This window comes from Lemur catta, chromosome 2 (assembly GCF_020740605.2).
Source record: "Lemur catta isolate mLemCat1 chromosome 2, mLemCat1.pri, whole genome shotgun sequence".
Taxonomy (NCBI): domain Eukaryota; kingdom Metazoa; phylum Chordata; class Mammalia; order Primates; family Lemuridae; genus Lemur; species Lemur catta.
This window is the reverse complement of record NC_059129.1, coordinates 71,363,492-71,388,330: the sequence shown is the minus strand read 5'-3', so window position 1 is coordinate 71,388,330 and position 24,839 is coordinate 71,363,492. Positions and strand designations below refer to the sequence as shown.

The 24,839-nt window shown below is 37.5% G+C and overlaps 1 protein-coding gene across 1 annotated transcript in view; it reads right to left on the bottom strand.

Moving 5' to 3' along the window:
- COL19A1 (collagen type XIX alpha 1 chain) overlaps positions 1–24,839 on the bottom strand; it is a 308,626-nt gene that overhangs the window by 80,185 nt on the left and 203,602 nt on the right. The window contains exon 17 of the mRNA XM_045542219.1: positions 5,907–5,960. Within this exon, the coding sequence (XP_045398175.1) occupies positions 5,907–5,960 (54 nt within the window). The remainder of the gene's footprint in view (positions 1–5,906; positions 5,961–24,839) is intronic.

Here is a 24,839-nt window from a genome sequence, read left to right as displayed (position 1 = left end):
TCATTGGACACTGTATTGTTCCTTCGTAATACTAAAATTTTTATTTTTGTGTTTGTTTTAAAAAATTTTGTATCCCTTGTACTAAAATTTAAGCTCCATAATGACCTGGAATTGAATTCCCCATGCCTAACATAGTACCTAATATATAGAAAGCATTCAATAAATATTTGTTGAGTGAACAAGCTAATAATTCTAGTTCATGTGCTTTTCTCATTAGAGTTGTTTTTCTGATCAAAAATACATGTGCTGGCAGAAAAACTAAGATATACAGAAACATTTAAACAACAAAAATATTCAGAGGTACCCATCAGATCGCTATTACCATAGTTTGATACTTTAAATGTGCCTTCCATATTATTAGTGCTATTCCAATAAAAAATAAGTAGTTTATAAATGCTGTTATTATCGGTCTTGTGATAGCTATTCTCTCATTTTTTATGTTAACTTTGTTTCATGATATCTAAATTGAAAATAAAAAATTGTATTTTCAAAAAATCCTGAGTTATAAATTATCATAACAAACAGTATTTGAAAACGAAGTATGAAACCAAGACACATACACACATACATAAAGAATCAGTAGTTACAAAATGGTGGGTTGCTTGGATGCAACCAGTATAGAAACATACATTTTAGAGATTTCCTGAAAACACTAGTCATTCAGGCATGGTGTCGACCAGTGTGCACAGAACGTCACATCTCTCTCTGGCTGTGCTTGTGCTAGGACATTTTGGGGAAAGCTGGAACATGCTTTGGTCTATGATATGACTTGCCCAGAAATGGTTTTTGTTTTGGGAGGTCCATCCTCTTGGATTACAGAGCAGAAGAGCACCTAAGGTACCTCTGGTGCGAGCATATTCCAGTGAAGCCCACCTCACCCCTCAACAACATAGAAGGTGTCAGAGATGCTGTGGTTGGAAGAAGAAATGCCTGTGCAGCACCAAGTCATACTGTTCTATCAACATACATTAGTATTCTAAAACCTTGATTTTCTGGTGGCTTTAACATCCAGAAAAATAACAGGGCTATTTATTGCCTATCAGAGCACCATATGTTTGCTTCACTCAGTAGCTAGGCCAGGAAATCCAGCTAGTCAAGGACCCTCAGTGGCTGCTGGTGCTGCTCTCCACTCCTGGGTCAACAGTACTTGAGGCAGATTTAAACTTGAAATTCAGTAGCATTTAGTCATGGACATGTGAGAGTCTCCTCCTTACTTTCTTCAAGCTGATGGCACCAGAAAATTACCTGGCCTTTACAGAAATAATAAGGGATACCATCTTTGTGTTTCTGGAACAGTAATTCTGTTCACAGATGCTATTCTGATTTTAATAGGTTATTTCGTACCTTGGTGCCATGTTAAGGGTTCTTATAAGCCTTCCAAATAAATAATAGTTGTACAGTTTTGAATATGGTTATTAAAAGTTCTTACAGTGATGTGGGCAGGGTTGTGGTGTGGTGTAGGGGGCTGCTAATCTGCCTGTCCATCTCAAGAATTTTGAGAAGTCAGCATTTATCCTCTGATTTCTGTGAGAAGTGGTGAATGAAACTTCGGAATCTATAGTCAGGGAAGTGAAAAGACTCGAGCTACTCTACTTGTCTTGGAGAGGGTATTCTGTGGAAGAAAGGAACGTACCTGGATATGTATGGACTGAACCATAGGAGACAGGCCATTCTTATAGGCCCTGAAAAGAAAAATATCAGCAATCCTATGGTGCAATGAATAAAAGAAACCAAGGACATGAACTCCCTCCCAGGACATGGGGTCATTAAAAATGCCCCAGTTCAAGCTTTAGGGAACTTGCTGTAATATCCTAGTACGTGAGGGGACATAAAATTCAGCAAAACCATGTTATTTGTTATGAGTTGAATTGTGTATCCCCCACGCCCATTAATATGTAGAAGTCCTAACCCCCAGTATCTCAGAATATGAACTTATTTGGCAATAGAGTCATTGCATGTAGTATTAGTCAAGAGGAGGACTTACTGAAGTAGGGTAGGCTCCTAATCCAATATGACTGTGTCCTTATAAAAAGGGAAATCTGACACAGAGACACACATACAGGGAGAACACCGTGTGAGGCTGACCCAGGAGCCACCCGTAGCTGGGAAGGAAGCCTGGAACACGTCCCTCCCTGGCGCCTTCAGAGACAGCACGACCCTGCCCACACCTCCATCCCGACTTCCAGCCTCCAGAACTGTGAGACAACAGATTTCTGCTGTTTATGCCACTCAGTTTATGATACTGTGTTGTGTAGCCCCAGCAAGTTAAAACATAATATGTGGCCTAAGAAGTCTGTGCTCACTTGAAAATACCACTTAAGGCTGGCTCAAAGTCTAACTTTTCAGCTACTTGCAAACAAACAAAAAACCAAAAACATCTCACCAGCTTCAAATGTGCTGGGTTATGAAAGGGAGGGGGAGGACCCAGGAAAATGTAGGAGCTCTCTAATCAAACCAAGATCCAAAAGTCCATATATCTCTGCCTAAGTCCACAATGTTCCCCAAAGCCAGTGGATCCTGGGGCACAGCAGGGGAGAGAGGTGAAGTTAGGACTCAGAGTTCATTTCTAACTCTTCCTGGCAAAAGGGTTACCTCTAATGCCATCAAGGAAGCCTTCACTCTGTGTGCTGTTGTTGGTTTTAACTCACTATGTGGAAAGACCTTGAATATTTGATTTTGGATAAAGGTTTTCTGTCCTTTTTAGTCTGTGGATATTAAAGTGAAGTTATGATTTAATACGTGAAAGGAAAAAATAGATTATTTTGCTAGCAAATTGGTTTTTTTTGGATCAACAATTTGGAGAAATGAACATTAGAATTGGTTGCTGGGAGGCACAGCATCAATCTCCAACAGCTGAGACCGAGTGTGGTGATGTAAGATAACACAACTATGCATTTTCAGTGTGGATTTTTAAAAGCAGTATCAAATGTAAAATTCACCAGTACTTGGCCTCCACAGATAACATTTTTTTTTTTCCTATCTAGAGTGTAGTCAGGGACTGTGCATCTGATGGCTTCAGAAGTTGACAGAGCCTATCAAATTTTTATTAAAACCCCCAGAGCTGGAAACAATGAAGAGCAGTTTGATGGATCGTGAACAGATTTTCCTTTAGGGGAAGAATATGCTCAGCATTGTTGCTTCTTTGCAAACAATCTTGCAGAATGGGAGCAGCTGTTTTGCAAGTTATTTTGGTGATGGAGAGGGAAATCTACCTTTTATTCTTTGCATCCCCAAGTGTGCATGCATAAATACACATAAACACACGTGTAATTTTCCCGATCTCATTACTTAGTCTGCCTCTCTCTTCCTCACTTCCTTTTCTTCTTCTCCATTTCCTTTTTAATTTGTGCTGTGAGGGAAGAGGGTTTCTCATGCCCGAGCTTCTCTCTCCGGGTGCCATAAGGAAAATTGTAGGGGAAAAGATCAATTCCTGTGCGGATGCCCAAGGGCAAGCAAGGATGCCTGAGATGAGAAAATGGACCATGGTCTCTTTTGGTTTAGAATGGGGAGGGAAAGGGTGTGAGTATTCTGCTGCTCCTCCCAGGGGGAGCTGCTTCAGCAGAATCTGGGCTCCAGACCTTCTGAGCTGCTGTGAGCTGAAGAACTGAGGTCCAGGGCTCCAGCGCAGACATCACATAAATCAATGCCAATTTAAAAGGGAAGATTATTTTAACCTTGGAGTGTCACTTTATATGTCTCAATACATGGTCCGTTATTTAATCTCCAGGAAAGTTTCACTCAGGCCCCTCTTCTCTCTGTGCTCACTTGCCACCGCCCGGCCATCAGGCATGCAACAAATTGCAAAATGAAAAAGCCTCAGCATCAAAAAACAGATGGGGGTGGTTGGTGGGGACACTGCCAAGTGAAAACATGCATCTTGCTCTTCGAAACACATTTGGCCTTTTCCTTTGTGAAGCTGAAGGTGAGGAGGAAGTGATTACAAGACAGAAACATCAGTCGGTGTGGGGGCTGGGAAGGTGGGTCCCGCCTCCTCCATCCATGCTGGTGGGACCTCAGTGTAAGAGCTCTAACTACACTCAGAAGGAAACAGAATAAAGTGCTTGGGAAGTTATCTTCCATTAATTCCCAGATGGGCCGAAAGTCTCTGACACTAAATGGTCACAGTGCATCATTTGGGATAAAAGCTATGGTCTCTCTTCTTTATCCAGTCCTGCTCCAGCTCTCAAGTCACATTTAGAGCATATGTGGACTAAACACCCAGGAGCTGCAATTCTGTAATGGCAATAACGATAGCTGGAGTTCTTTTAGGTGAGTTAATAGCTAGGTTTGAAGTACTGGCTTTCTATTAGCAAGACTCTCCACTTGGCTGCTCTGGTTGGCCCCCGTTTTTTTTCTTTTTAAAAATATAACCTTAAAGTTTAACAATTTACATTCTCAACTTTAGACTGTAAAATATAAATGCTCTATATATCTTCATTTAAGGGCAAACTGACTCATCAGCAACATAAACTATATATAGAAGTAGTGTTGGGAGACCTGTAAAGATGTGAGCTTTGAAAATCTTGCAAGGGTAGCAAATACTTATGTAGCTGAGCAGCAACTTGGTAATTTTTATACCAAGGGTGATAGTAATATAACATATTCTTTAAGTTTTTCTAGCTGACACTGTGACATCAGAGCCAGCTTATTCTCATTATTTTGAAGCATTTATGATAAATCCGATTTTATAACAGCAGCTGTCATTACAGGTGTCATTACAATGATTAAACTTAGATATAGTTCAGATTACTTTTTTTCACTTGTGGTAAGCCTTAATGTTTTGAAAAACCTAGTATATATCTATTAAAGAAATGTTTAATAAAAAATCATAAAATATATCCTAGGTATTCTTCCTAATATACTCCCTGGAAAATATAAATAAATGAGGGAAATTTAAGTATAACGAACTTTCCGCATGTTTGATTTTAAATGTATCAACCAAAAATTATCTAGGTCTCTTTATGTTGCCCTTACTCTGATGAAAGAAGAATTGGGATCTTTTAATTAATTAGCTCCTCATTTGACATTGTTTTGAGCACTTGCTATCTTCACGTTCTGTGCTGACACAAAGGGTCCCTTTGAGATTTCTACAGAGAGGATCAACAGTAGTCATGGGAATTTATAGGAAGGGAAAGGAAGAACATAGAAAAGAGAAATGTAATGGGAAGTTTCTCCAGTGTTTTCTGTGGTGCAAGGTATTAATGATGAGCTATTATGTGTATCAAACCCTAATCAATGGATAGAATGCCTCACATGAAGTGAGCAGACCCCAAATATTTGTTGCTGAATGATCAGTCAATGATGTCATCTAGATCTTCCAGTCTTACTTGATTACTAACATCCATTCCCATCCTGTTGTGCTTCCTTGTAGAATTGGGATCCAAACTGCCTTTTGCCACTCAAATACTTCCATCTCAGCGTTCCATCTATCCCAATTGTGATGAAAAAACCCTGGCAAAGTTTAAAGTGCTCCTCACCAAGGTGGGGGACTCCTATTCTTGACTTTTGGTATGTAAACATTTGTTTGAGATTTTGGTTCAGTACCTCTTCGTTTTGGTAAGAAATCTATGCCCTGTTGTGCTACCTAGAGCTTCAAGGTAGCAAATAATCTCTGTCCTCAGAGAAGCTTGATATATAACATCAATGGTGAACCACATTTACATTAGCAAACTCTGAACTAAATTTTTCATTTTATTTATAAAGATAAAACCCTGGCATTGTAATAAGACACTAAGTAAAAATTTTATCTTTGGAAACATATCTTTCTATAGGGCAAGATGTTTAAGTATATGTGATCATATATCAAAGTCTGGGCAGTTAAGAATTAATTAACTTTATTTTTTTTTCAAAAATACAATCACGTAAAATCTCTATGTATTATAAGTTGTGAAAAAAAGAAGCCATACCTTGTTATAATATCCACCAAGACTCTGTTGTATTCCTTGCATTCCAGGAGGTCCCTATATTATAAACAAATCAAAGACAAACATGTAAACATTTACCAAAACAATGTGTATTTAAATAATATACCTAAGAACTCTTGAAATCATATAGTTAAGAAAAAAGAAGACTCTCTTTAGTCAAATATTCTAATAAAGAATTATATGAACATTAATTTATCATCAGGTTTCTAAAGGTTTGTCTAGGTTAAATCCTTCATAAATCCAAGAGAGGTCCTAAGTGGAACCATGTAACATTTTGCTAGAAGGTCAACCATCAGCATATTCTTTATTAAATGGAATTGTGCCCATAAGACTCTTCCAGGGAAGAGGTTGTAGCTTCAGTTTATTTTTGGCACTTCTCACAGGGCTTTTATAAATGTATTATAGAAATGTATGCCCCCACATGTTATTAACTTAGAAAATATGGGGGAAATATTTTTTTCTATTGCTTTACTCTTTTGAGTAAATGTATGAAAATGGGCAGTACATTCTGCTATAAAACCTCAGACTTAAGACATTTAAATATTGGTAGTCTTTAGTTGACCTGGGAATATTTACTAAGCAGATGCTGAACTTGGGGTAGATAGGAAAAAAATAAAGACATCAGTCCTTTCCTAAAGCTTCTAGAAGGAGAGGAAGAGAAGGGTGGAGGAGAGAAAATGTTATGGAGGCAAAGTTCTTAACACTTTATCTTGGAAGATAAGACACAGAAAGAGGATGATTGAGCAACTCAAACAGCACCATTACACAAAGATTATTTTTTAAAAAGGGAAAGAAAACTTTGAAAAGTAAAGAAAAATTTGAAGGACCAATCTCTAGCTGCAGTCACTGATGCAGGTAGCACCTTAGTTATATAAAAAGATTAATGTTGGTTAATATTTATGCCAGGTGTTTCTCATGAATGGCTTGTGACTGAGGACATCTTCTAACGGGAAGCCTTTGCATTGTGCCACTAACCATAAAGAGCACAGGATGTGGTGATGGATGCCTGGAAGCAGGTTGGTATAATTCTTGAGAAAATAATGGGCCTCATGAGTAATGGAGCTGACTATGAATGGAAAGACCGATGATGCTGTTACCTTGCTGAAATAAAAACAGAGCTAATGTCAGAATTCTCGTGGCATTATATACTTATGTTCTTTTCCCATCAGCCACTTTTTTTGTAAAATATTCTAGGTCAGTTTGATGAAGTAATGAGGAAAGCAACCATTGAACTGGGGGTTGTGCACAAAGTCTCAAGCTAAGAACATGCAAGCTAAGAACTCCTTCTTGAAACTCAGGAGGTGTGAGCTTCTACACATATTGATCCTTCTGCAAACATATAATGAGAAAAGCATTTTATACACCATATGTAGTAGCATCAACAGGTAGCTTAGAGGTATACGCATAGCAGGCATTCAGTGAATCTGTGTTGATGATAAGGCCAAATAGATCAGAGAATAGTGATGGGGTGGGTAAATTTAGCTTAGTACACATTAATTCACATTACAAGTGAGAGTAGTAGTTATTGGGCTCCCAAATATAATAGAACAATGTCAAATAGAGTAGCAGAATCAATCAAATAATAATAGCAAACATTTACGTAGTGCTTATTGTGTGCCAGGCAGTATAGCAGGAGTTAACTAATTTAATTCCTACCATGACACCATGAGGAATGTTCCATCACTGTTTCTGATTCAAAGATGGAGAAAATGAGGATTGGAAATTGTTTATTGGCCCAAGGTCACACCACTGGTGACAGGCTTAATATTTAACATCAGCATTGGGCCTAAAGTCAGCCCTCATCTACTATACTCTACTCTCTTAATTTAAAGGCAGACTCTCAGCCTAACATCACTTTTGTAGGAATTTTTTTTTTATTATGGTGATGTATGTGTGCTCGAGAGAATGCTAGGTGATCACTCTTACATGTTCTACTCCCCTTACTGAAATTGAAAAAAAAATCAACAAAACTTGTACTTCATACTTCTGATGAGCATTGCACTGTCCTTGTTATAGGAGAGGAGGAGATAGATGCTCTGCTTTTAGATGTAGCCCTACTGGGTAGTCAACAAAGGCCCCTTCAACTTCTGTTTGCATCTCCCATCTATCTTCATACACGCTCTCAACCCATGACATGGAGATTATGCATGAATATTCCATAACATGCCTCTCAATCCACCAATCCGCCACTGTACTCGAAATGCATCCTATCTTTGTCTATAGAGGCTGGGAGAGCAGGTGGTTAAGGCCTTCAGGAGGAGCTGTGGGAGACAGTAAGGAAAAGAAACAGGAGAGCAAAGAATGTGGTAGGAATTGCATGACACAGAACAGGCTGCAGTATGGCTGAGGATAGTAAAAATAACAGAATGGTGATAATTTTTAAAGAATTGGTGAGAATTGAGTATGACCCTTTACAGACTGGTTATCTGTCCATAGAAGATAGCTGCATTCCATAAACACAGTATATATTCCTCATCTAGGATGCTGATCCTGTTGTGCTTACCACTGGGGCTTGGGTGAGAGAATATGGGTGGCTCAGTACAGCTGCTCCCTCTAAAAATAAAGGCAAGAGCACAACTCACTGAAAAGAGCCATGAGCCAATAGAAAATTTGAATAATGTTATTCAGATATCCACAAGATTAATAAACTCATAAATGTTACGTCTACATTTTCATATATCCTATTGTTGCCATAAAATGTCATATCCACAAAGTAGTGCTCCAAATGGGTTTGATCTGAAGTTTTAGGCCCTACTACTTAATCTCATGATGAGCATTTAAGATGACATTTTCTTTCTCACTCTTTTAGTCACTGGGATACTTTGGGTACTACAAATTCCAAGTTTAATGCAACAAAGATTTACAGCTAACAATCTACTCTGCAAGCAATACTTTATACAAACCCTCCTAGAGGGCTGAAGGAAACTTGCAGAGACTAAAAGGAAACACCAGTAGGGTCTTCTGGAGTCTACCTCTACACTGACTGCGCTGCAGTGCAGTGTAGCAATGGCTCACTTGGTGGATGTTCTGAAACTGTCAGACGGAAACAACCTCAATCAAAGCAGAGGGTAGTGACCATAAATAAACTCTATGCATATAAATGGCAAGAGCAACTCTCTGTTTACAGTTAGAAAAACTATACGGACCCTGTGGTCTTAGAATTGGTGGCTGTCCTAATGCCACAACCTCAAGAGATGTGCTATTTTTCTATCTTCTATTCTGGTCTGAAACATGGCTGGAGAAGATCAAGGAGTTGTTTATTTCCAAGTTTAGCAAGAGTTGTCAGTCTTGTAGATTATTAATCAACTCTGAGGTAGAAGTTAAAGACTTGTGGTAAGTGAAAGATCTCCCAGCATCACATGGTGTTAGTATTAATAGATGCTACAGGGCACTTGAGAGGTCACTTTCTCTGAGGTTTGCATTTATAAGGATCCAGTGAAAAGACCTGGGCCCAATGGAGAAGAGATGCCAACTACAGAGGGCATGTCAGCCTTGGCTAATGCTGTTAGTAGCTCTCCTAGGAAAATTGGTTGAGGGTTCATGGAAAGGAAAAATGTCCCAGTATCTTGTTCATGACAGGGACTGACAGTGTGGCTGTCTACAAATCATGGCTACATAATGTCTATCTTCTATGGAGCTCTGCTTAATTCTATTTGTATTGGATTAGGCGATATAGGACATCTGGGTTAATGTGATGATTATACAATTATAGAGCATCTTATTAACAAAAATGCTAATGAACTCCAAGGAGACACACCTGTTCAGAACTCAACTGTACTGATGTGTAATTATCTCAGAGGTCTGTAAACCTAGTATGGGTAGAAATCCTGATGTTGTTTCCTAGTGCAAAGAACCATACCTGGTGTGATGAAGTGAATTAAAGCTATTTTCAATTTGGGAATTATATTCTCTCAGCAATAGTTCTAGTAGGATTTAAAAAGTTTTTGGCTAAACCCTTGCTGGAGGTATAAAACAGAGAACTACCATGAATGTCTGCCACTGGAGTTATCAGATGCATAGTGTAAAAATGAGCTGTTTGGATTATCATCTCTTAGTAGATTTCAGTTTTGGCATACATTATTAAAGTTTAAAAGATGGGAAGAATTATTTTTTCTAGATCTGTGAAAAATGATGTTGGAATTTTTTTTTTTTTTTTTTTGAGACAGAGTGTCGCTTTGTTGCCCAGGCTAGAGTGAGTGCCGTGGCATCAGCCTAGCTCACAGCAACCTCAAACTCCTGGGCTTAAGCGATCCTACTGCCTCAGCCTCCCGAGTAGCTGGGACTACAGGCATGTGCCACCATGCCCGGCTAATTTTTTTTTATATATATATATATTTTAGTTGGCCAGATAATTTCTTTCTATTTTTAGTAGAGACGGGGTCTCACTCTTGCTCAGGCTAGTCTCGAACTCCTGACCTTGAGCGATCCACCCGTCTCGGCCTCCCAGAGTGCTAGGATTACAGGCATGAGCCACCGCGCCCGGCCATGATGTTGGAATTTTAATAGGGATTGCACTGAATCTGTAGATCACTTTGGGTAGTATGGACATTTTAACAATGTTGATTCTGCTGACCCATGAGCATGGTATGTTTTTCCATCTGTTTATGACCTCTGCTATTTCCTTCCTCAGCGTTTTATAGTTTTCCATGTAGAGGTCTTTCACCTCCTTAGTTAAATATACTCCTAGGTATTTCATTTTCTTTGCTGCCATTGTGAAAGGTTTTGAGTCTTTGGTTTGGTTCTCAGCTTGACTGTTGTTGGTGTATAGGAATGCTACTGATTTGTGTACATTGATTTTGTAATCTCAGACTTTGGTGAATTTATTTATCAATTCCAGGAGTCTCTAGGCAGAATCTTTGGGGTTTTCTAGATACAAGATTATATCGTCAGCAAAGAGTGATAGTTTGACCTCTTCTGCCCCCATTTGGGTACCCTTGATTTCCTTCTCTTGTCTGACCTTGTATAGCCAAAGTAATCTTAAGCAAAAAGAACAAATTGGGAGGCATCAGTTTACTAGACTTCAAGCTATACTATAAGGCTATAATAACCAAAGCAGCATGGTACTGGCACAGAACAGAGACATAGACCAATGGATCAGAACAGAGAACCCAGATACAAAACCATCCTCATATTGCAATCTGATATTTGACAAAGCAGACAAAAACATACAGTGGAGAAAAGAGTCCCTATTTAATAAATGGTGCTGGGAACATTGGATAGTCACACATAGAAGACTGAAACAGGATCCGTACCTCTCACCTGTCATAAAAATCAACTCATGATGGATAAAAGACTTAAACCTAATGCATGAAACTATAAGAATTCTAGGATAAAATGTTGGAAAAACTCTTACAGACATCAGCCTAGGCAAAGAATTTATGAAGAAGACCCCCAAAACAATCATGGCAATAACAAAATTAAATAAATGGGACCTGATCAAATTAAAAAGCTTCTGCACAGCCAAGAAAACTACACTGTTGGTGGGATTGAAAACTAGTACAACCTCTATGTAAAGTAGCATGGAAATACCCCAAAGAACTAAAAGTAGAACTACTATTTGATCCAGCAATCCCACTACTGGGTATTTACTCAAAGGAAAAAAAAAACATTCTGTGCAAACAATACCTGCACTCGAATGCTTATAGCAGCACAATTCACAATTGCAAAGACGTGGAAACAACCCAAGTGCCCATCAATACATGAGTGGATTAACAGAATGTGGTATATGTACACCATGAGTACTACTCAGTCATAAAAAATGTATTGTATTAACCTACATGGAACTAGAGACCATTCTTTTAAGTGAAGTATCATAAGAATGGAAAACAAGCACCACATGTACTCACCATCAAATTGGAACTAATTGATCAACACTCATGTGCACATATGAAAATAACATTCATCAGTCATCAAGCAGGCGGTGGGAGGAGGAGGGGATGGGTAAATTCACACCTAACAGGTGTAATGCACACTGTCTGGGTGATGGGCACACTTATAACTTTGACTCAAATGGTACAAAAGTGATTTATGTAACCAAAATGTTTTTACCCTATAATATTCTGAAATAAAAAAATAAAAAATAAAAAAATGATGAGAAGAGTTTTCTGTTAAAAATTATACTTCTTTAGTCTTGGTATTAGCTGCATTTTCACTCTTCAGCCAATACACCTTGTGTGCTTAGCTCAAAGAACCATATTTTTGCCTTACTGTTCTTTGCCATACGCTCTATATGCAAGTCAGGGCTTGAGGTTTTGGATTCCACTTTAGCATACCCTGCACATTGTGACTCAAGGTATCCACAGCTTCTCAGTCAACTCCTCTGCTCTCCCGCTGATTGTCACTCCTGAACTATTTTCCTTTCTCCCTTTTCTCTAAAAGCACCTTGTGGTTCTTTACAACTCTGCCAATTGAGTCTCCTTCAGCCACCTGGGTGCCACTTACACACCATAGCTCTTCAATCTCCTATTAGAAGCTCCTTTCAGGATTCACAAATATATATTTTCAGGTTACACACAACTGCCTATGGCCCAGTGAGTTTTCAATTAACTTCAGGAACAACCTTTGAAATACCAAAAACCTCTGTGAAGGAAGTTGTACTAACCAACTCTCTTAAAAGAATGCTCAAAAATAGCTTTTCTGTAAGAACAGATAGAAAGTTTGTTACTGGAAAGTCCTTTGAGCTAATTTTCAAGACCCAGTTTCAGTGTTCTAGTGGCTTGCAGAAAAAGCAGAGATCAGTAATTATTTTCCCCTTGGTATTTAAAAAAATCATCAGGAAGCCTAAACTCAGACATAAGAATGGTGAGATGAAGCAACAATAATGGTTGGAAAAGCTAATGTCAAATGAGGTTTTCTCTCCTTTATGTTTCCATATATAACACATCATACATAACTCAATCAATCACTTTTGCACTGATTATAGTGGCTTGTGTACCTGCCTGGATTCCCCACTGCAATGAAAACTTCTTGAGGGCAAGGAGTTTCAATCCTTTTAAACTTACCAGGCTGTGTTATGTAGTAACTTCCCAACTCTCCCCCATGCCCCGGCACTAAATGTTTGCTGAATTCAATAGAATCATTGCTTTCACAAGAAAAAAGTCTTTGGGGAAAGTCTATTTTTTGCTTGTTGGTTTTGGTTTTAGTTAGAAATGGTATCAAACAGAGCAAAGGGCTTGCTGCTCCCAAATTTACAGAAGACAGGGCTGACAGAAATAGATTAATCTAAGAATCTGGCTAGTTAATTCAAAGAAAAGCTATAGTAAGCTCTAGTTAAGTAGAAAAGAGCTCACGGATGGATTTTTGACCAGAATTATGACACAAAAAGTTATACCATAACTCTGAGAAAAAAAATCAATAGTGCTCTTTAGATAGAAAATATTTGAGAAATCAATTCCTTTTATAAAAATCAATCCCTTTATTTGTCTTAATATTTACTACAAATGATTTTTTCAGTGTCTTTTGGGATTTAATTATGTTAGACAGTTGTAATTATATAATGTATTATTTTTCTGAGAATGTTTGTGCTACAAATTTTTAGTGACCAAGGAAATGCCAATACTTCCTTCCCATCAAAAAAAAAAAAGTTACTGGAAACTCTTAACCTACAAAATATGATTCCTGAAGCCAGGAGAAGATTCACTGAGTGTTTATATTATGTTTACATTTCAACATAGAGATCTCAAGCTCTCATATTTGGGCCAACCTAGGGAACAAACGGCAAGATGGCACATCTTAAGTAAGATGTTTAGGTTCCTGGGAGGAGTTCTTTTTCCTTGAAATAGCTTGTTCACTCTCTGGTTTATGTTTAAAATGTTCTAAAGGTAGTCTTATTTATCTTGTGTTAGGTTTTATCACCAGCTCAAATGCAAATGTTCCTCAAAGATGTAATACTAATGCTTCACACTTACACAGCTCAGGATAATTCTAAAAGTATTTTCACTTATATTTTCTTCGATGGCAGGGTAATGTGATAGTAACACATATTATCTTATTTGATTCTCATGATAACTAAGTGAAGTGGGCACTATTATATTCTCCATTGGATAGATGGGAAAACCAAGAGATTTTTTTTACGCCAAAGCACACAATAAACAAATGGTAGAACCAAGTCCAAAGTCATTTCCACTCTGAATATATAATTCATTGTATTGTTCATTAAATATTTCCCAAGAGCAAGGAGGGTGGGACAGGAAAGGAGAAGAATAAAGGTTGGCACATGAGGAGTAGGGATTGGAGAAGATAGCACCAAGAGAGGAGCGGGAGGCTGAGGAGCCTGCAGACTATACTACCACTGGGTCCAGGGCTCTCACTTCCTGGCATGAGGCTTTGAGAAGTGAAGTTACTTCTTTTGAATCAAGGCTTAGGGTTAAAGTCCATTGTAAGCAGTGGGAACGCAAATGGAAATAAGCTCGTGGAAAATTCAGGTTTCAGTGCAATTAGAAGGATATCTTTCATTCGTTGGCCAAAACACAAAAACACAGTCATGAAATTTGAAATGCTCTCATGTCTACATAGATGTTTTCACATTGAAAACTCAATCTAACGAATTTTGCCAGATGATAAATATGTCAATGCATATATTTTGGCCAACATTCTTAGTGGATGAAGTTTCTTTATAAAGACTTGGACAGAAGAAAATAGAAGGGAGGTGAGCAAAGCAGATAGAAGAAAAAGTTACATGTGGATGAGAATAAAGAATTAGGGAAAGTATCAATCTTTTTGCCTTGGAAATGATAGGCCCTAAATCCTGGGAAAGAAAGACAATAATAAGAAGATGGCAAAGAATGATAAAATGGGGATATATATAACAATAATATTAATGAATAATAGTTACTCTTTGAAAGTAATAACTGTGTGACAAGTAAATATATTATTGTGTTTAACTCTTACAATGATCCAAGGAGGCGGTGTTATCCTTATTTCACACATAACAAAAGGTTAAATGTCTTAATGAATCTCATACGACTAATGGACAAGAGTTGGGTTTCAGCCCAGCTCTGCCTTCCCCCAACAGCTTGATCTTTTAACTCTGTCCCTTAAACTGCCTCGCAATGAGAAGGATTATAGGAAGATAAAATATCAGCCATCTTAAAGCTGGTTAAAAAAATCAAGGGCATTCTGTAGCAAAAGGTCACAGGATTCCTTAATGAGATACAGAGTCAATAAGGGCCAACCAAGCAAAGAGAAGTCTGACACACGGTGTAGATATGCATTTTCAAAGACTTGGATGCAAGAAGACATGAAAAGGAAAGTGACCAGAATGGGAAGAGGGTAAGGATAAGAGAGAGGAACAACATGGAGACACAGAGAAATTTAAAATCATGGAGGGCTTACATTAGAGAGAGATAAGAAGAAAGAAACAAGCAAAGTTAGTCTGAGAAGGAAAAGAAGAAAGTCAGCAATCTTGATCAGCATCTTAAATAACCCTTGAGGTTCCAATAACACCAAATGAGGGGTAAAGAGGTTTAGCATTTATGAGATGGTACAAGAAAAGGAAAATAAAAATGGTCAAAGGAGGTGGGAAAAAAGACTAGCTAACCAAGAGAGTATATTGCTTGGGGACGGTTTTGATGGACTGAAACTCCCATGAGCATGAAATTGCAGTGGAGAACAGTTGTGGGAAAGTTGTCATACTCAGAGAGAATGAAATATCCTTCTCATAAGACTATAACAGCGCCACTGTATTCTATTGTCAGGGAGAGATTTGTGTATCAGCATAGTGGGAATCTCAAGGATTTTTTAAGTGATACAATATACTGGGTTAAGCATTTGTCAAGGACATCTTTTGGGGACTTCCTCTACAAAAGGTAAGGGCAGTTTCGTCGGAAGCCTGCAGCCACATACTTATTCTTGGTGAATATCTGAAAATTCTGAGTAGTACTGTGATCCACAATCTTCTCTGGTCTCAGCCAGTTTTTCCTCCACAATGCAATATACCTGCACCATACTTTGAAAGATCTATAGCTCCTAAGTGTCTCGGTCTAAGATATCGCCAGCATCCCTGGTTCATAAGTTCAGAGGCAGTGCGATTAACAGGTGAAGGATTGCAGCAAAGGCAGCTTCTGGATCTTGAATGAGAATTTTTCACATCTGCCACTTTGGACATTTTTCAAACCCATTCCCCTGTGTATTCCAGGAAAGTGCTCACTTGAGCTGGGCTTGTCTGCTTTTGGCCTGCATACTGAGCTGTGTAATTGAGGGAACTCAAGCATAGGCAGTTTATGGTTGTATGAATAAGCAAAATACTCAATATGTGACCTGATTGTTTTCCAAAATTGCACAGTCCCTGGTTTCACTTGTCATTTTGGAACAGGAGTGGGAGGATGAGACTGTGACAGTGAATGCATTCAATGGGTATAATTAACCCATTTCATAAAAGCAGATTTTCTAAATTATGCTATGAAGCTCGTAGGTTTTTAACACTTTATTTTCCAAGGCAGAAAACCACAATTTTTGAAGGTCTTTATTTTCCCAGATATCAACCTAATTGGTTTAAAACTCATGCCTTATTGATAAAGTGGGACATTCTGACTGATTTCCATCGCATGATGGTTAGGAAAAAAAATGATTCCTTCCCTAATGCTGCCATTCTGCTTATCCACCCATAAAATGTTTCATACTCATCTCTCCCCAGTATGTCCTGCAAAAGGAAAAATATTATTTGTCAGCGTCCTGCAATATAAGGAGCAGCAGGAATCTTTAGAGTGCCTTGCCACCCACGGAAACAGCATCAGTGACCCAGCACAGGGGCATGAAAACTAGCAAGAGCGGGGGTGCGTGAGACAAATTACTTGTATCCAGTGGTGTCCCCAAAATATCATCACCAATAAAAACCATACCTTGGGAACAACTATGCCTCCATCTTCTTGTCTGACCTCAAGAATTTCTCAATATGCCACCAAAATCAGGAGGAAAGTTGGCTTATGCAGACCTCACAGGCAGTCTGCACCTATCAATGCTCTGAGTTTTCATTTACTATAATTAAGTGATAACATTCACTCTCTTTAAAAGTGCTGGTAGAATAACAATGCTTCCTGAGCAGAGAAAATGCAATTTCCAAGGCATACTTCTGGGACTTAACCAGGCTGATGGCCCTGGCTTATACACTGCTAAATTACTCAGAGGCCAAGAACATGTGCAAAATCCAAATAGCTGGGGACATTCTGGACGACTCTGGAAAAGGCAAAATAAAGGGTCTGTAGGTTTTGTTTTGGGGTGATGGTAGCCTTCACTTTCTATTCAAATGTGTGATATCAAAGTGTCCCTCTGATCTGTAGGTTGTAACTAACGATAAATCTACAAATGACAATTCTTGGCTCAGCTGGACTCCATGGTTACAGAGAGTGTACTCTAATATTCATCATTTTAGTTTTAAAACACCTAGTCACATCCCATAAAGTATTTCAGTCAAAGGAGAAGATACTGATGATATTGGCCAGCAAAGGAGTAATCAGTGATACTGTTTTTTTCATTTCTTAAAATGAATTTGAAATATTTTAGATGTGCTGAAAATTATAGAAAATAATATAATATAATATAATATATTCCCATGAATCCACAATACGATATTGTTAAATATTAATAATTTGTCATATTTGCTTCAGATATTTTTACTTTTTAACAAAATCATTGCAGATATAGCTAAAGCCCCTTCAGATCTTATTTTCTACCAAATATCCTCCCATGTTTTAGGTCCCCTAGACAATGCTGAAGACTTGTTGCTTCTCTAGTTACACAATTTATTTTAGTCTTTTCTTTGACCATACCAAATCTTAGTTATTGTTGTGAAGAGAAAGATGACTGCACACATTTAGCTGAACCTTTTATTCATCAAGGCCCAGAGTCTTCTTATTGTTAAAACGAAAATGATATTTTCTTCCCTACTTCACAAAGTTATACGCAATAAAATCACACAATATTGTATCGAGATCCTTCTGGAAACTATATCATCCAAAGCAAACTATAAGATTATTTAGGAAACAAGTATCCCTTTTTGAACATTAAGGTTCTAACAAATCTGACTGGCCTTTGGCATCTCAAACCTTAATGTTTACCCAACACAAAGAAATGGTATTTATCCATTTCCGGACACTGGCCTAACTAATTACAAGTTTGGTCACCATATATCATGGATTTCAAATATTCTTTCTCATTATTGCTATGAATAACATACATCAGTCCAGGTAGTTTAATAGTCAATTTCAATATCATGAGACAAGATGAAAAAAGTAGTCAGTGACTGTATGCAGATAATATCCTTTTCCATAAGAATGTAAATACAATTAGTAAAAACCTTAGGAAGTCAGAAAATGGCAAATAATGTCCCACTGCTGCTGTTCATTAGAAGAGAAAAAGAGAAATAATTAGAAAATCAAACCCAAGTGCTAGTTTTCAAAATCTCAACCTAAGACCCTAAGCTGCCTCATATACATGCCTATGTATTTTGTGGTCACACAAGGTGACACTGGAATTTTAGCAATGTTGGCCACAGCTGTTTTGTCTGGGATCATTACCCTCCTGGGGGACAAGTGGCAGTAAAAATGATTAACTGACCATGTCTCCATTTTATAGGTCTTATGTGTCTATATTTTTAAATCTGAGGAAGTCATTTTTCCAAGAAATGAAATTACTATTTCCATTGACTTAAATAAATGGTTACGTTCATTTTCTCTGAAGATATTATCATTACAATGCATGATCTTTAGTCATTTAATAGAAGAGATTGAGATTCCTTGCTCAAAGGAAAACTAAGAAACATGACAAAGCCTTGATCAGTTCAAGGCTTCTAAAGGGATATTAAGAATATGAATTGGATTCCCATTGAAACATGATGAGCCTCAACATGCATGGAAGCACGTTCAGGGTATTTTGTGGGTATTTTAACAAGAAATCAGATGTTTAAATCAGACATTTATTGTCATCTGCTTTATTCAGCAGTCTAAAATGTGTCTTGGGATACTAACTTGTTTTGGAGGTATACCTTGCTATATGCTGGAAACAAAAATTTTGTGCCTTCAGTTCTGTGCATAGTAAATAAAGTTGGAGATGGAGGATATACATGTTGAGAATAGTGTTGGATAATGGGGTACATGTGCAGGAAGGCATAAGTTCTATGATGTTTTGAGGGCAGGTATTTTCATTGCTATTGCTATTCATCTGACCTAGCCTGTAGCCTATCAGAAAGGAAGCATCAGTTATTAATTCTTTGAATAAATTTCTACCCCAATATTTCTTTCTACCTCCTCTTTAAGGTTGATAACTCTTAGATTTGGCCCTTTGAGGAAATCCTGCTATTTGCAACAACATGGATGAAACTGGATGACATTATGTTAAATGAAATTGGCCAAGCATAGAAAGATAAATCTCGCATGTTCTCACTCATATGTGGGAGCTAAATATTAGAACAACTGATCTCATGGAGACAGAAAGTAGAATGATGGTTACCAGAGGCTGAGAAGGGTAGTGGGGAGGGGAGGGGGAAGGGGGGACGGTTAATGGGTGCAATAATATAGTTAGATAGAATGAACAATATTTGATAGCATAACAAAGTGACTATAATCAAATGTTAGGGTATACTTAAAATAACTCAAATAGTGGAACTGGAATATTCCTAGCACAAAGAAATAATAAGTCCCTGAGGTGAAGGATACCCCAACTACTCTGATCTGACTACTTCACATTGTATGCCTGTGTCAAAACATCACATGTACCCTATAAATATATACAACTATATGTACCCCTAATAATTAAAAATTAAAGAAAAAGAAAGGAAGCATCAGGTTTAGCTGTGGGGAAGAGGAAAATATTAACTTCTATGTGATGAAATTCTCCATCTTTAAAGACAAATATAAGATCCAGTGGATTCAGCCAGGACTGAAATTAAATGGGCTACAATCAAAGCATTATCAGTTCTCTTGCTTTCTCTCAGCAAACAGGTGTATTCCCTGTCTACTCAAAGACTAACAATGATAGGCTAAAAATGATATTACTTTCAGAATAATTTATCTGAATCAGTTGGAATAGTAAATTCATAATATCAAAAAAAAAAAAAAAACCCCTCAAGTGGAAACACACCCACTAAGACTTACAAAAGGGAGAGGTAACTGGTTGATTATTTCACAGACACCTTACTCTTCCACCCCATCCTGCTTCCACTCTCATAAGGCCCTGAGTGATAAAGCCACTCAGCTCTCAAACCTTTTCTTGCACTATTCTTCTCCTAGCTCCTCTTTGTTTATTGAATACATCAAGCTTTTCCCCATCTCAAGCCCTTTGCATGTCCTGATATTTCTAAAAAACATAATTTTTGTTTTAAAACACCTACTCCCATTCCACAAAGGATTTAGCCTCACTTGGCCAGCTCCTTCCCAAGTAATGCCATCTGCTCAGAGACGCCTCCCTGGACCACCTTAATGAGAGTAACACTTCTTCCTCCCAAATCATTATCACATTGCCCCGTTTATTTCCCCAAGAGCACCTCACACTAAACTGCAATGGTTTTGTCTATTTATTTAATTGCTTATTAATCAAAGCTGTACTCCTCCATAATAGAGTAAGTTATTAAAGGTAAATAACCTTGTTTGTAGTTTGTCGTTGCTTTGTTTTTTTAACCACTGTACATTCAATGTTTATAACAGTGATTAACACATGGTAGATGGTAAATAAATATTTGTTAATTAAATGAATTCAATTTTACACCCTACGTTGACTCTTTTAACTATGTAAACTGCTGTATAATCCTAACGTCCAGAATGGTGCAATGATTCATGCTTTCAAAGTAAAAGAAGTTCTTCTACATTGGAGTTAAAATTAAAATAGAAACACATGTTTTAAATCAGATTGCTGTTTTAGAAAAGAAGCACAAATTTTATTGGCGGAAGCTCCCACAAAAGTAATGTTGCAGAGTTTTATCAGTATTTTACAATAGCTGGGCATTTTGGAGATTTGTGAGTAAATATTTTTACCTTAAAAGAATATCAAGCTGACATTGAAAATGTTGATGAAATAGTATTTATACTTAAACTACAGGATAAGCAGAAAATGCAATAAAAACCTGAAAATAAATTTTGAAAATCATGTGCATATATAATTAAGCCTCAAACACTGAAAAATTTCCATACCCGTGACATCCTCCAAAGGGCTGTGAAGTGTCAATTCTTTGCCTAGAGCTTTTCTGATGGAAACAGTAGAGGGCGCTGCTGCCCCACGTTACAAATTTCTTGGCTTCATTGTTTTTAACCTAAATTGCTATACACAGAAATGTGACACATTTGAGCCCACTGTTCAATTCTCATGCTACAATAATGAAACAATGCACAAAAACAATGCCAGGAGGAAAAAAAATGAAGGAAAATCAAAAGCTCTGCCTGTACCAGAAAGAAATAATAACACATTTTAAAATTAATGTGTTTTTTAAAAAATGCTTTTTACAGTGATGATGAATGAGAAGTAAAGTTAATGTCAAATGGGTGGGCTAATACCTACTTCCTTTAATGGCTCATTAGTTAAATTTTCCTGCTTTCTCTCCCGCTCCGCCTCATTTCCAGCTGTTTTCCTCTCTTTTCTAAAAAAACTAAAAACCAGAATATTTTGAAATAAACTAAGGCATTCCAAGCCTTCAGACTTTCCGAGTCTCATTATCATAACATAAGCCCGTTTCCATTGCTTATGCTACTCAGATAACTAGAAGGTTTTTTTAAAAACAGAAGTTTTTATTAGAGTGTAAGGAATGGTAGTTGAGACATAGAGAACATCACAACTAATTAAATGCAACAGCTCAGATCATGGATGAACAAGCCCCACGAGGCAGGAAGAGGCTGTAAATCTGAGGAGAAAAAACATCACTGAATCTTTATATCTGGTTGTTATTATTACCTAATTAGGAATAACTTTTGTACCTCTTTAAGGGTGGATTTACATACCCAAAATAAGAATTCCATATGTAGAGTGATCTTTTATTTCAGCAATTCATTGATAGACATTCAAATTTTTGCTAACTGGATTTTGGGAAATTTGTAAAAAGAAAACAATGTGTTGGTCCAGTTACAGAGTCCAGACAATCTCTTCTATCTACAATGTGAATGGATATTCAGAATAGTAATAATAATGGATAAAATCCATTTAGATAGAGCTTTACATTTAGAAGAAAGTTCTTTCACATGTATGGAATTTGATCCTTTCAGCAACTGTGGGAAGTAGGTGGGGCAGGTGCTATTATTTCAAATTTACAGAGAAGGAAATGGAGACATGAAAATGTCAAGTGAAGGACATCATACTATACTATCTTACAGCCCTGAGGCAGGAGAGTACCTCGAATGGCCATGGAAAAATCAAACAATGTTCTATGTGTGATGTTTAAGTAAGGCTGATCCTAGTCCAAGTATAAACTAGAAGCTTGTCTTTCACACCCATATTCTAGCAGAATACAGGTAGGTTTGGGGATCAGTTCCTGGGTTTCAATTCTGTCTCCCCGGCTTACCCTTGTATGATCTCGGGCAAGTTACTTAACATTTCTAAGTTGTGAGGATTCCATAAGACATTGGAAGCATAGTACGTAATGTGAGTTAGTGCTGTAATAAACCCTACTGGTCCGGTCCATCTCCCTCTCTTCTGAAACCGTCTCCTAGGAGTTAATGCTATTTCCTTCCCCAAGGAGATATTTAGCACTCTCATATTTCGTCTCTCTGAAAAGCTGCTCTCAGTCATACTCTTTAGGTATTTGAAGGTATTATCAATCCAAGACATCTCTACTTAATGATTTTTCTCCAATGAAGAATATTTGTTTAGGACAAGATGGCAGAAGATATTTGAGAGAATTTAGGAGCTTTTTCCTTTGTATAGGTAAGATCAGCTCTCCTTTTTAACAGGAAATTGGACAAATATTTTACAAAAAATATGTTCAACACAGGTGGTGTGGCTAGCTCTCTAACTGGTTTAGTTGCTCTTCAATTACAAGCATTTTGACTAAGAACAACTTTATTAATGCATTTTATGTGTGCATACATTTCAACTAAGTCTTCTCTAAACACAACATTTTTATTGAATATGGGAAGCTAAATTATGGGAAAGTAATATATATGACTTTCATGAAACACTGATTCACAAAGACAATTTAATAACACTAGTTCAATAGATATACTTTCAGTAAATATGTCATTATTAGAAATTTGTTTTTTCCCTAGGAAGTATAATGTTTTAGGGGAGAAAACGTTGTCTTTCTACATATACACATGCACACATACACAAAATTAGCCAAATAGAAGTTGTGGGAAATTATTCTTTGTAAAGAATTTGTCTTTTTGGTACCAACATTTCTTAAGAAAGTGAAAAAATACAAATTTGGCTTCAGAACAAAGAATCACCATAGAAAGATTGACTAAAATGTTTTAATTATTTGAGTTACTTCAGAGCATCAGAGAGTTTTCCTTTTGATTCCATTTTTTCAATCTTCATTGCCACTCCCCTAAATAACAACACTACGTTTGATTTAGGGAACATCTCTAAACCCCTAAAGGGAAGAACATTTTCTTAAGGAAACTGAGCAAAGTATGCTGTTATCAAAGGATTGACAACTCCAGATAACTCCTATCCCTTGATTCTTTCCAGACAATCAAACACACTAAAGATTCCCCCCATAACTTTTCTAAAGACTAATTGCTCAAACATAATGTTAAAATTGTATAAAGTATTAAATCCTTTGGGGCTATTACATATTATTTAATTACTGTTCGATAAGAGAGATAAAATTAGGATTTTTTAATATTTCACATTGTCATAAGAAATTCTAACACATGCTTCAGGAATCCCACATACTGGCCACTGGGGTGAGTCACAGACCATCTACAGTCCCAATTACAAACATTTTAGCTCCTTCCGACCCCTCTCTTGTTCTCTTACTGCTTTCCTCTCTGATGTGAAGTAGGGCTTATGCCACACAGGGTACAATGTTGGAAAAGACAAATAAATGAAAAACAACAATATATTGATCTAAACACGTCTACAAATAAAGTAGAATGTCTCTTAAGCTACATGTAAATTGTAATAAAATACAACTAGCTCCATAGGACATCCTAACAGAGACAACAAATATTCTGTTGATACTTTAAAAATAGTATAATAAATACTATGATAGCTGCAATGAATCATGCTCACTCTCTCAACAACCCAACCCCCATGTGCCACCAGAGTGACCTATCAATGAAATCTGGCCACGGGATTCTCCAGCTTAGAGCTCTTCATATGTTTCCGTAGCTTCGCATGCCTTGTGGAGCTTCCCAAGAGGTTTGCCAGGACCCTGCCCAGCGTGGCTTAATTTCATCACACCTGGCCTAGTGCTCTGTGTCTCAGCTGCGTGGCTTAATTTCATCACACCTGGCCTAGTGCTCTGTGTCTCAGCTGCCTGTGGCTGGTGGCCTGTCCCCACTTCCCAGAGGTTCAGCACTTAGTGCTTCCTTCTCTTCTAGCTGTTTTCCTCTACCAGAAGTACCTCGCTTGCTGCCTCCTCCCCTTCTGTTTGCTTTACTGGACAATCCTCCTCAATCTTTACACTCCAGCTGTAAATTTCTGTAGGGAACTACCTCTAATCATTATCTCTACTTCTTCTGTTCACATTTCTGTGAGCTAAAGTTGGATCTCCTAGAAGTCGAGGACAATGTCTTATTCATTTTTGCAAGCCCAGCCCCCAGCAGAGCGTTAGGCACATAGTAGATCTTAAATAAATGTTTGTGAAACTATTGAACAATGGGGATTAGGAGGAGTTAGATTTTTTTTATGTGCTCGTTTTTTTAAAATGGTAGTTATTATGACCTTGAAAGGGCTGATTTTGAAGAATCTGTTCATTTCTAACCATTTGGGAAATAAAAGTCCTCTTTCTAAAGTATCTTATGTTTAAAAAAATTAACTGTGAAGATGGCACAG